This window comes from Bombus flavifrons, chromosome 6, assembly GCF_040668555.2.
Source record: "Bombus flavifrons isolate JBK064 chromosome 6, iyBomFlav1_principal, whole genome shotgun sequence".
Lineage (NCBI taxonomy): Eukaryota > Metazoa > Arthropoda > Insecta > Hymenoptera > Apidae > Bombus > Bombus flavifrons.
In genome coordinates this window covers 6,570,259-6,584,582 of record NC_138447.1, presented here as the reverse complement: position 1 = coordinate 6,584,582, position 14,324 = coordinate 6,570,259, and the positions used below count along the sequence as shown (strand labels likewise).

The 14,324-nt window shown below is 38.0% G+C and overlaps 1 protein-coding gene across 3 annotated transcripts in view; it reads right to left on the bottom strand.

Annotated features, from left to right (window-relative positions):
- Window positions 1-14,324, bottom strand: part of nAChRalpha6 (nicotinic acetylcholine receptor alpha6) — a 280,059-nt gene that overhangs the window by 191,070 nt on the left and 74,665 nt on the right. For all 3 annotated transcript variants that reach the window (XM_069115136.1, XM_069115135.1, XM_069115134.1), the window contains exon 3: window positions 6,233-6,372. In XM_069115136.1, the coding sequence (XP_068971237.1) occupies window positions 6,233-6,372 (140 nt within the window). The remainder of the gene's footprint in view (window positions 1-6,232; window positions 6,373-14,324) is intronic.

Here is a 14,324-nt window from a genome sequence, read left to right as displayed (position 1 = left end):
GGGTTAACCAAGGATCGTGGTTTGTGGTCTTTTTGGTATGCAACGTGTATACGTTTGGCTGAATGCATGGGCTGCGAGCCAACCAGTAGTGTGACTCAGGCGTTTGGTCGGACGCCGAGAAAAGAAGAAAAGCGGAGAGCGAAAACCACGAAAGTTTATGGACAAACGTAATAGCTTACAATACCATCTTCGCGTAAAAAATTACGACCACCGGTTCTTTTGTTTCTAAGAAATACATTTCGGAACTTTTACTTTTCAACAGTTACTTTTCGTTTTCAAAAGTTCTTAGATTTCTTTATCCAATTTCGTTTTATTCTGTCGATTAGAATTTCGCCTCATACATATATTCGACTATATTATGAAGAAATGACATTGTTGTATTTTAATCGATAGAAAAATATCTTCCAGACGTTTGTTTTATTTTCCTACTGAAATACAAGAGAAACGTAATATAAATACGGGAGCGAAGGACGAAAGGCAGCATCAAAATTCTTCAACGAAGGAGAGGCGCTGTTTCACGGTTTTTCGTTCAAATGCAGGTTGAAAAATGATTTGCAGAAATGGTCAAACGTGGCGATTTGAAAGGGAAAAACAGATTCAGTGGCTGAAGCTTGTCAGAAAAAATAGCGTTCTCTAGCGACCGAAAAATAATCAACGACCAAAAAAATCGTTCAACTCGCGGAAGCGAAAATATGAAACGCGTTCCGGTTGAATAAATAAAAAATACGGGAACGTGAGCAGTTTGCAATTTTCTTTGCAACGATCGTTCAGAAGGCACAAGGGGTGGAAAGGAAGGAAGGAAGGAAGGAAGGGTAAAAACTCGAAGCAGCTTGAGTAACGCGACTTAAGGAAACCGGGTGGGAAGGGGAAACAGGCTGAGTAATGGGATGTATTTTGCTCCATTTAGAAATATCTCTTGCTTTAATGCACGAAGCTGTTTGGAACGCGTTGTTTTTACGTGTAAAACGTCAGATTGAATAAGCAGGCAAGGAAGATGACAGGAAACATCAAATAACAGTTAACTTTGTATTAAATGTTTATGCGATAGAAACATCCTATTGATCAAACGATAATTGCAGCACGGTAAAATTCCATTTATCCGAACATGTCAGGGGACGAACAGTTTGTACAATTGAAGTTCGCACAATAAGAGTTCACCAATTTTCTCCGTTACCTATTATTTTTAGATATCAGTCAACAGCTTTCGATTTTCATTTCATTACAATCAGTATGTATATTATACAGTCAGTTACAATTAGCGTTACCATAAGGAAGATAATTTATACAGCATGCGATACAATTATCAGAAAATAATTTAATGTTTCGTTTACTAACAACTTTGAAGTTTCTTTAAATAACAGCCAAATATTAATTACATTTCAATCATCGCATCTACAAAAGTATGACAGATTGTATAAAACTTTGTTTGCGTAGAGTGACAATATTCGATATTCTCATGATAAATTTAATTTATTGAATTTCACGAGGAGCGATCGAGAATGAGGTCGAAACACATTTTATTAATATATTCCGTATATTAGTCGTCGAACGTCGAACTTTCCGAATTGAAATCGCGGCTCGCGTATGAAGTGGAAAAATTAATCAGAAACTTTAGAAAAGGCAGAATAGGAAAGAGACGAGAGGAAGATAAGGAAAGCGAAGACAACAAAAGCAGAAAATAAGGTCGTGTCGAGGCGAAATTTCACTGATCAGTACCTTTATTCCGACCCACGTACAACTTGCAACGTGAAATGGCGAAGGCCGAGTAATACGATGAGCTTGCTTTACCATTTTATAATTGCGACGCTGATGAAAAAGCATCTCGTCACTTTGCGTTGCTGTGGACGCGCCTTTGAACAAGCTTGCACGAACGGGAGCAGGCGAAGAACGCGAAGGGAAACTGAAAATCAGCAGGACGCCACGATACATTGCGAAGAGCTGACAGCGCGCCACTGGAGAACGAAAGAGGAAACATGACGCCACGCAATTTCCATTATGCCCATCATAAATACAGAGTTCATGGTCAAACGACACTACCATCGAAACGAAATTTACCGTTTTCATTTTTATCGATCACGATATCTCGCAGCAAGAACTAATTTACCGTTCGTCATCGATGTGTATTTTCATTATCGTTCTTCTTTTACCCAATAGTTATAAAACAACGTTCTGTTATTTTTTAAATATATTGAATATTTGTTTAGAACGTAGCGTCGAAGGCGTCCACGTTACGTCAGGGTAGATGCGATTTGAAATAATCGCGGACGAGAGGCGACTATTCCTAAACAACAATTTACTATAAAATTTTAAATTAACTTAACAAAATTTCCTACATAATATACGTGTATTAATATGCGAAAGGAAAAGCGATTACCAGCCGCCGTTGACAACTTTGATAATTCAGAGGGCTAAGCCCTCGAGCAGTGGAACACTGCCGAAGCCAGCGGAACATCGCTGTTAGAATCTTCGAAATTCGAGGTACATACATACAATGATCAAGATGACACAAGGATGATATAGAAACAGATACGACAGCTTAAACGGTTGGGATACGAAAACTAGGAGGCAAGCAGAGCGCACCGATTATGCTTACAAAAACAATTATTGCCTAGAATTTATGCTCTGGAAGCGTTCTAGGCAACATATCGAACTAAACGAAAAAAATTTGTCTTTTTTTTGGGGGGGGGGAGGAGGAGGAGGTGCTATCAAAACGTGCAGCACGTATCCTCGTGTGCACCGAATAGAATCGTCATCTTGCAACACTATCGCAGTGCAGAACTTTTCCCAGCCTGCTGCACTTTGCAAAACAGAATACATATAAACGTCGGTGTATCAACAGAACACGAATGGAAATTCTGTGTACTAACCTGTTCACGATCACACGCCATCTGTTTTGGTCACGAATTCCGTTTTGGTCCAACTGGATTTCCGGCCAGAACGTACGGTTTGCCTGGCTGAATTCAGTTCTGTCTCGAAATATCCAATTAAAACGCTTCCGGACTATCGATATAGTGGAAGGATAAAAGGGAGCTCTGTTTTTACGAATTCGTTTTCCCAACGAATGGTCACGAACGATGATGTTTGTTGTTCGTTTAATTTCCAGTCATTGAAACATAATTTTTATAGTTTCAGTAATAATAGAGTACGAGTGGTGACTAAAAACTAAATTAATAGTGATAATCAAACTTTAACGATTCCCGTATTTATCTAACATTTTGCAAAAACAGGTCCGCCAAAGTTGATATTGACGTAGATACTTCTTTATCCATTTTATTCGTATGGTTCTATTTGGAAGATAAATACAAACTCAGACGAAAGTTCTCAATTTACATTCTTCCCTTCAAAATGTCATCTCTAATTTCTCCGATCACGTATATGTGCATACGATCGATTTATTTCACGTCCGATTTAACTTAGTATAATAATACGTTCCATTCGCGTTCGAGGTAAACGTTCCCTTCAAATAAGCGAAAAGATCGAATCTGTTTTACCACTCGGAGGAACGGGTTATGTAAATAAAAATATTTCCGTGAATATCCGTTACGATTCGCGTAATGAAATCGAGGTCCATTTCAAAGAGAGAGAGAGAGAGAGAGAGAGAGAGAGAGAGAGAGAAGATGATTTTCAAGAAAAATTGATGAATCTACGGTTGAGCCGGCGCGAGTACAGAGAAGCCAAAGACCAAATATTCATGAAGTAACAACGATTAAAAATTTAATATCCACGATACACCGGAGCCGTAATAACACAAGAAATTGATTTCAGTGAACTTTAACCGCAGGATTCCGCATAAAAGATATTCTTTCCCCTGAGAGACGAAGACATTTTCTTTGGCAACGTGGATTCCATTTTTTCGTGTTTCCGTGGTTCGCGGTAACTTTCAATTCAATTGCGACCCGTCGTTTCCTTTTTCCTCGTTTTTTGACTTTACATCAGAATTTTTACCTTTTTTGCGGGGCTCTCCCGTATGTGCACAGGAACTCCCATCAATATGAACGGTTGTCTGCCATGTGCAATAATTACGTTTCATGCATTTACATAGCAAGTAAGTCGTATATCGGAATTCCCCAGCGCTGGTAGCGCTTTATTCCATGCGAAATTGTATGGACCGGAAAATATTTGCTTGTCGAGTGTAATTACGCTTCATATGCCCGCGCATAGCATTGAAACATTAGTCGGATTGAGCATTACAAAGAGAGAGGGCGGAGAGAGGGACGGAATAATATACAGAATTGTATGTTACCGTGCACGGTACTTTCCATACAAAATAGTACGATATTTAAAGATAATTTAACCTACAGTTCTAGATACTGTAAATACGTGTATAATATATATTTCCAACCAAATTTTCAATTTTGAATGGTAAAACAATTAGCGTTGTTTGGATGTTCGACTCGAGTAAAAGATTCTATATATAAATAGCACGATCAAAGGTATAACAGCGCTGAAAGTATGTAACGTAACATAAATAACAGGAAACTGCAAACAAATTGTTCCTAGCGAATGTGTTAGAACTTCAAATATCCTGTAACTATTTCGAACATCTGATACGTAGAATAATAAAACAGTCAGGTATAAACGGATGTTACAATGAGAGTGCTTTCAAAGCGACGGAAATGTGCGACGATTACTGTCAATTACGCTTTTACATAGGAAAATTTTCCCTAGTTTGTACTAACGTTTCCGATTATCAACGTTGAAGATATTCGTGTAATGGCATGGTGCGATGCTTCGTGCGATGGCAGCCGAAAGGAAAGCTGCATAAAGTAAGTAAATGACCGAGGCAAGGCCAGTCAAGGCAAGATGGAGCACATAATGCGATCTGCTTCGTTCACTGCCTCTTCCTCCGTTCATTCCGCCCCTATACCGCTACACTATCCAACCCTCGACTGTTAGCCATGGTCTCGTTTAGATAAGACCGATATTTTGACGTGCAAAAACTTGCGCAGCTAATCTTCGGCCTCCTTATCTTTGCAATTCACGCAAAGATTGCTAGCCGCCCTGTAGACTGCATCAGCCACGGAAATTACCCCGTGTCACCGTAACTTTCGTAATCTTCCGTCGACGTAATACCCGGAAGTATTACGTGGTCATTGACACTGAATATTTGATGCGTCATTATCGAGCCTTTTCCTCCTTTTGCTAGTTGTTTGTCCACGTAATGTGATGAAACTGTATTCGATCGGGGGAATGAGTCAACGAATACGATGATTTGATATATTTTTTGTAAATAAAAGCAGAGTCTGGTGACTGAGAAACTTGTGCAACTTTTATGGAAAGATTTTACAGATTTTGATAGTCTTAAAGGATTGCCATCTTAACTTTAACAACTTAAAGGGTTGTTAATCTCTTAAAAGGTGTGATTGTAACGATGAATAAAGGAGGACGGAGAAGAAACTTTCGTCACATTTTTGTGCCATTATTTTTTGGAATGTCGATGTTACTTCATTGTGGCCACTTCTTCGCGTCACTGATATTTCCTTTCACGTGGGACAAATGCGCGGAGGAAAAGGGATAAGAGAGCAATGAATGCGCGAAGAAAGAAATCGGATCGAACGGTAACAGATGGTATTCGTATAGGATTCAGGTAACTTCTCATATATAGCGAAAGAAAGCAGCGGGTTATAATGGAAATCTTTCGTAAGGAAGTTCCATCGATGGAACGGTATATACGTAAACGTATAGCATGCGCGCATATGCGAACTACTAGCCATTGTGCAGTTTGCCGCCAATGGAAGCGAAAATGCTCCCGTCGTAAATCCTCTCTAATGCGATTTCCTTAAGAAAGGAAGAAAACCTAGCGAAATGTGCTCGGCTGGTAATTCCCTTAATATAAATGCGATTACACGCGGATCAAATTAGAAAGCAGAATATCAAATCGTTCTGGCTATGATGGATTTTAACCGGTTCAATTGTTACAGGAGGTATTTGAACGAAAAGTAACATGGTCGATAGCGCTTAATGCAGTTAAGTCTGACGACAAGGAAGAGTTGTCGATCTATTCTCCTTTTTTTTTTTTTTTTTTTTTACTTTTTTCTTCTTTTTACAGACTTTATTAGTTTTGATTTTGGAGATTTAGTAGCAAACATTTCGCGATATCGTCTGATTTAAAAATTAGAAAGCTCGTAATTCGTTCGAAAGAACTGCGGCAGTTTAGTTCTTTATAAATCGTTGACGTGCTACAGCGAATGATTAACGACGTTGGAGCCGTCGCGTCAGGGGAATAACTTACCACGTCTATGATCTGCTGCAGCGTGATGCCAAATCTCACTTCGAGAGGCTCGCTCTCATTGGCAACGGGCCGCTCCAGTGTGTTGTATGATGACAGCAGCTCGTTCAACAGACGTTTCTCGTGACGTCCGCACAGGCTCTCTGCAACAAAAACAACTTGTCTAAATCCAAGTGAAACATTGGAATGTGACTAATACAATTCGCCAGTAGCTGCCATAAATTTGAATATTGTCGTAACTCATCGCGAGAGTTGTAATTTCCATAGGAAGTGAAAATGATGATCTTAAACATTTTTGCTATGCCAAACACGCGACTCGAGACAAGATATTCGCGGGACAGTCGACGCGAGAGAAAAAGCTTCTCATTTTTATCAGATTTCTCTGCATTTTCCATTACAATTTTTTGAGGAAATTCTCAGTGAATTAATTAAAAACAAAATAATTAACGACTATGCCTAGTTTGCAAGCTATATTTTTTCTAATTAAAAGGATTAAATGCAATTTACTAAATGAGGAGGGAAATATTAAAGTTCCGCGGACCAATTACAAATTATTGCATTTTAAATACCCCAAATCATCAATGAGGAGTTTCATGTCATAGAGCATAATTGTGACATGTTATATGATATTCGTACTCTCTTATTATCGGGTATATTAAATCCGTACATCCATTAAAATCTTAAGCGGGAACATCTCGAGACTACATACATAAATACGTAGATATATTTCTCGGAGATACAGCGCTTTTTTTAAATTAATCATACGCGAGTTCGTTATTAACTTCTGTTGCTGCATAAAATTCCGTTTTCAGCGATAGTTTGCTCGAAAATTCGTTTCAACCTGGCGAGCATCGTGGATCGTGTTGCGAGTACGGATTCGATATATTACACAGCAACGATTGCGAGTAAGCCACTATAATCCCTTGGCAAACCTGCTAAGCTTAGTACACATTCTGTTCGCAACGAATTGAAACTACGCGAATTTTTAATCACTCGAGTCTGTGTTTAGAATTCATGTTCATAATTACGGTCCCTGTAGCCCTTTTCTTTATCCACCTACTATTTAAACTAGACTTATAAAATGTTAGAATTTATCATAGATTACACGTTAGTCTATCATTTATATAGTATCATGAATGAAGTTATCGCTGTTAAAAAAAAAGCAAAATTTAATTATTACCATTAACATTGAAAATATATGGAAATATCTTCGCCTCATATTTTAATGTTTTTTAATGTGTCCATAGCATGCTATCAATGAAATTTACACAGTAGGTTTACAGTTATAGAGAAAGTCGTATATCTCACGTTCAGGTCATCCATCTGAACGCAGAGAACGCTATATGCATCGCTAAAAACGAAAGGGAAAATAAATTGTGATCTGTGAGTGCTCTAATTGTAAAGCCACTGGTTTCGTTGTGCTGTGGCAATTCGATCAATATCATGCATTGGTAGTACGAATAATGTTCGCAGATTAAAAACACACTAGTTGTTAACAGAGAGTTAGCTAAAAATAGCTAAATACTTACCTGCAAGTGGAAAATCACGCAACAGAAAAACAGGAAACAGGGATCCCGGAACAAGAAAGAGACGTGTGAGTCGATGTCGAGAAGGTACGAGAATGCTCGAGACACAACTCTTTCGTGTCGTTCTTAAATGATAGAATACGTGATTGGTGCACATAACAGATTCTATCGTACGAATTGAAAGCAACTGAAATTATTCTTTACGATATTGTTGCACGTTAATTCCATTACTTATAATTCTAATTGATAAAAATTGATGATGACTAATTGAAATAAACAATTTTGCGGAAGATGAATTTATAAAGATTCGCTAAATTATGAAGTAGACAATTATGAAATAAATTATAATCCTGTTCGATTGATTTCGTATAAACTGCTACATATGTAAATATCTTTAACAAAGTTGCCCAGAAGCGAAATACCGTAACATGTATTCTGGCTAGAAGAAGAAGGAAACGAAAGACGAGTAATACTCACACAAAACGCTAACGTCAATGGTTACGATCAAGCGAGCACATCGAGGCACAACAGAGGGGCTCTGAATATGCCAGAGAAGACAAAAAGAAGACGCCGGACAAAGAACAGGGAGGAGGAAATGGCGATGGAGGTGGAGAAAGAAAGGAAGGTAAAAGGAACAAAAAGCGAGAGGAGTATTGAATTCTCGGTGTTGTCGGACGTAGCAGGGGGTAGTTCACGAGCAAGTGCATCTGTCGTAACCCCGCAATATTTTGGTCTGTCTTTAATGGGTGCACGTGCGTCGAATTCGGCTCCGACTACAACCATTATTCTCCCTCTAGACACAATCCTGTTGCATTTCGCATTCGGCCGCGGTGCCGAGGCCGGTTCCAAGGTTGGCTGTTCGTGTGCGAGAACTCAACGCTACCAGAACTGTACCAAATATATGTGGATATTATAAATTTGTAGAAGAATCAAGGATACTTTCATTAAGCTGCAACAAGTTATAGAAAAAGTTTCCTATCAATTTTCGTAGGCACTTGAGATGTTTCATTGAAATTAAGACTCTCTCCCTCTCTCTCTCTCTCTCTCTCTCTCTCTCTCTCTCTCTCTCTCTTATTTATGCGATATATTTCACTGGACACAGAGAGTCGAAACTACTGTATTTCATAAAAACTAAGGAAAATAATTTCAGAGAAACCATTATATCCACACAAATTTAATTTCCTACCGCGTTTTACTTTTTCTTTCAGACACATCTATCTTAATTTTATTTCGCCCCATCTAACTTTCGCACCGATATATCGATTTCTCTCGATTCGCTTCCACAACCACATTGGCATTCTGGTATTCTCGTTGTTGTCGAGTTTTCGAACTTTCGTGTAGGATTCAACTGTTCCAACTTCCATTTTATCAATCATGCTACAAATTTTTTTCATTATGGTGTACTTGTACAGTGACCATCGCTTCGTTGATTCTTTCGCAGAACGTGAATTTCCAGTGTTTTCCGCATGCAAAAATTCAATAAAAACTATCCAATACTGTAAAATACCTGTAAAATAACAACTTTCCGTACTAAGAGCACTTCATAGTGCGTAGAACGATTGTGTAAAGTTTACATATATGTATATGTTTACACTGTAAACGATTCAATGAAATTTTTTCCATAACGTACTTGAAAGACGTAATTGGGATATATTCAAAGAACAACGAAGAAAGGCTATTATTTCCGCGTGAAATAGAATAATTCGTCACAATTATACGATTTATTGAATCGTACATATCCTAATAATAATTATTATAATAAATCAAAGATTCTACCATCATAGTACATTTACATATACAGGGTGATTGGTAACTGGTGGTACAAACAGAAAGGGGGTGATTCTACGCGAAAAAAGAAGTCGAAAATATAGAATAACAATTTTTCGTTTGAGGCTTTGTTTTCGAGAAAATCGACTTTGAATTTTCGCTCGGTACGCACGCGGTACGTTATAATGGATCTCATTGTAGATCGTTGTCTCGATGGAAAAATTAAAAAAAAAAAGAAAAGTTTATTCTATATTTTCGACTTCTTTTTTCGCGTAGAATCACCCCCTTTCCGCTTGTACCACCAGTTACCAACCACCCTGTATATCAGCATTGTACTTTTAACTCTTAAATATAATCGCTAAAAGTATAATACAATATGGAATAAAAATATTTTATCTTAAAGTTTATTATTATTCAGAATACAGCAGTTATCTTTTTTTGCCTCTATAAAGTAAATTTAATTCCACAATATTTTCAAGAAAGTATTTCGAATACGAAAAATGTATTATGAAAAATACGCAAGTGTCGCTTACAATAACTTATTCGTTCATTTTGTGGAAACGAATGCTTTAAATGGAACGCGTTATGTGTGAAAGAATTCATTGAACAGGAAAATGCTATTCTTTTTCGGTAACTCGGTACTTCGTGAATGAGAGACCTTATATTTTATAACTGACGTTATATGCCTTCTCTCTTTATTCAATTGTGGCATACAGTCACAAGTTATGGCTTATATACTTCAATCTGTCCAAACGCATGAAATAATTCCAAAATTGTATAATAGAAAATTCGGTAATTTTAATAAATTTGATAAACCGTCGATAATAAATTGTGGTAAAAAAACATGATAAATTATAAAGAAAAATTTTGATTTCAAGATTTAGCACCGGTGAACCGAATTTACAAAATTACGAGACAAAGTTTCAACCATGATCTTTCAGTCATTTTGCTTCATTGCGAAACGACATACCTACGCTCCATTAAACTTGTAGTCCTAAAAAGATCTGTATACTTTGTTACGCTATAAACTTCCTTTATTTTCGATTGTTTAATGCATTCAGACGTACACTATACTTTATTTTATTTTATCGTCGATACATATTTTAGAGCGCAAATTTACGAACTCGATTAATGTTTCTTAAGCATAAAGAAAATTCACGGTCTACCATGTATTGGTCAAACGGTTGCACACCGCGAACTAGAAGCAAAAGAAACAACGTATCCTTTTCCGTTATTTACATTCCTCTTGTCGGAATTAATTAGGCCAATGCGGGCACGTTGAAGTGAAATTTCATCGTTCGAACGAAATCAATGTCATCGTTAATCAGATTAGGCAAATGTATTATGTGCTATTGATCCAGTGTTGAACTGAAGTTTATATAGTAGCGACATATTGCATTGCACTGATTAATCACCTTTGTAATACAACGAGAGAAACACGTGCTACGAATTCGATACCTGTCGCTGGTAAACATCAAGAACTAGTCGAATATACATAAATCCTGTTATTTTCTAGCTGTATCGATCCGAAACTACCGAAACCTTGGAAATCGATCGATCATTTTTGAAAAGCCCAACTAAATTAGTAACCATGCTCGTGCTTTGCAAGATCCATGCATTCTGTATATGCACACGATACCAGGCTAGTCTTATTTTCCGTCAAGGTAAAAGTGTAGCTATAAATAAAGGTGATACGATCGATTGATTCTAGGTCACTCTCTCTCTAAACGATCCTTCTCTCGAGATTAGTTCGATTCAAAGCACGCCCTAAACCCTAGACGGGCCGACCAGAAGCAGGAACTTGCGCAATAACCATATTTCAGCCGAAAGACGATATGTAGCTATAATTGATGAGCTGCGAATAACATGAAAGTAGAACAGGCTGCTTTTCCAGAAGCATCTTGATTTACGTGCGTTGTCAGATCGAACGATAACAAATAATACGCGAATTAAAGACCGATGCAGCAGACGCCGCCGGTTGTTCTACTATCGACGAGTGGAACGGAGTTCCTCTATATGTATAAAAGATCGAAAATTGTTATATATTCGATAGTGATCTGAAAAAGGTAAGTTTGAAAGCAACGGTCAAATCTTTTCTTTCATTTTTATACTGCCCAAATATGGAGAAAGTTAGTAATTGCGAAAAAGTATAGAACGACATATGTATTTCTGATTCTTCGGAATTCAGAGGATGTTTGACTAATGTCGATTAAAAAGAAAAATCTAGACTCAGAGAAACTATCGGTGTAGTTCTCATATTTCAGATGTCAGATGGAATTTTACCTGTTCCAATCAGCGAGAATCTTAAACGAAAAGGCTGAGTTTGCCGGAAAGCTGGCTTCTTTCTATCGAAAGTCTCGCAATCTTCCGCAAATGGAAGTAATTGAATCGCTTTATTGTTCTAAAAATTTGATTTCGGTACCCAAGACGAATCTCGAGCGAATTAACATTCGCTATTTTCAACAGACGCAACGCGACGTTCTAAACGTTGCGATGTTTACGCTAGTAACGAAATAATAAACCTCCAAATCCTTGAACATAAAGTTTTTCAAACATTCTGACCAACGTATAATCTGCATATTTATTATTAGAGGTACTCTTCGAGTCGACGAATAAAACAATAACATTCCACAAATTTCAATAATAAATCAAATAATTTGAACACTCCAGTAGTTCGACTTTTCTTGTTCAGTTATTAATATCACAAAAGTAACGTGAAACGACAATCGCGTACTAAATAAAAAACTTCCGATCTAAAGATATTCATCGTCGCACCAGTCCTAAAAACTCGATGCCACGAAACACAAATAATCGTTCGTGACAATTCTGTCTGCGACCAGATTCGCAAATACCCGTCACTGTTAACCAGACGGTAGATGAGCCTTTTAATAGTTAGCCACAAAGGCCGACTGAAAAAGGATCGCGATAGCTTCATTCAGACGAACATTATCAATGTCGATTTAGATTAATGAAAATGACTTTGCGAGGGGTTGAAAAAGTCGTTGGAAGGGTACATCGAGGGAACAAAGAACCCAGACGGAGAGAGAAGGAACGAACGAGCGTAAGGGAGAAAGGAAGCGTGGTATATAGAGGGAGAAGGAGAGAAAAGATAAATAGAAAAGAGGCAGGAATGTCGCTTAGAGACTGATTACGAGACGCTACCCTTTGACGAAATATGTGTGTTAACGGGTGTCAGAATGAATGGCTGGTTGGTCTCTTTTTCGCACCTTCGACGTCAACGTTCTTCGTTGGTGGAGCCTGCGGGAACCACCAGCGTGAATGGCGCTCTCCGTATAAAAGCACAATCGCACCCTTCCGAATATTCGCACGCGCGACGTTTATCTACAGAGCGGACCGTAAATCGTGGTCTGAGGCCTGACTGAAAGGCTGATAGTTCTTCATGAAAGTAAACCAAAACCGAGACCAGCCTGGGAACAATGGCAGACGCTGTTGGAATTTATGGATCGCTCGCGAAACGAAATTGTTCTGGGAAATCTACGTGTATAATATGACTTACAGTTTTTGGAAGATTGTACTATTCCGTGCTTTGTAAATGATATCGAAAGTTATTTCAAGACCTACACGATAAATAAATATTTTTTTATAAATAACACTGACGATTTTTCCTAGCATTCTCGCCAAATTCGATGGAAACATTCTTATGGCAAAAATATTACGGTACAAAGAAACGTAACGTAGGAAGTCATGGGATCTTTTAAAGATATCTCTTGATAAATAACGTGAACCGTCACTCCTTGATATGCTAAATACCAGGTATGTAAATATGAAACCGGAATTTTTGTATAGAAAATACACGTTTATTGTATGAAAATGATTAAAAATATTTTATTCGAAGTATTGCCCATCGCTAGCTATACATTTTTCCCACCTGTCTGGCAATTGGTGGATGCCACGCCAAAAAAACTGTCGCTCTTTTGAGGCAAACCAGTCATCGAGCCATTTTCGTACATTTTCCTAAGAAGTGAAGTGCAAATCGATGCAAATAAATAGTAATCGGACGGAGCCAAGTCTGGTGAGTAAGCCGCGTGCGAAAGTATTTCCCAACTGAACGCTTCGATCGTTTCCTTGACCGGTTTTGCTGTATGCGATGGTGCATTATCACGAAGCAAAATTACTTTGTGTTGCCTTTTTTGATATTCTGGTCGTTTTTCGCGCAAAGCTTGATTCAAATCGATCAGTTGTTGTCGGTAGCGCTCGGTATTAACGGTTTCGCCAGGTTTTAACAGCTCGGTGGTCTTTTTCGGCGGTCTTCCACGTTCTTCGTTCCTGGCGTCAAAATTGCCACTTCTGAATTTTTTAAACCACTCAAAGCACTGTGATTTACCAAGAGCATGCTCACCGTGAGCTTCGACAAGCATTCGATGCGATTCTGCAGCAGTTTTCTTCAAATGGTAACAGAAAATCAATGCTGTCCGCAAATCGTAGTTTCCAGGCACAAAATTTGACATGTTCAACGCTATTACAAACTATGCTGTTGTATGAAACTTGTATTGTTCTGAGTCGAAAATGTTTGTGAGATGTCAACAAAGACTTTTGGCATCAATGACGTAGTTTAGTGATAACTACATCATCAGCTGGGGCCATCTATAGGCAAATTCCGGTTTCATACTTACAGACCTGATAGTTCGAACAGTATAATGCGAATAGATATATGCAAAGGATTTACGTTATTCACATAAATATCGTTATTGTCATTATAGGAATCTCTTAATGCCATTTGTAAGATCACGTTTGAAGAGAGGGAAGATTTTAGGAAAGATCATGTAAGGAAAGGCGATAAA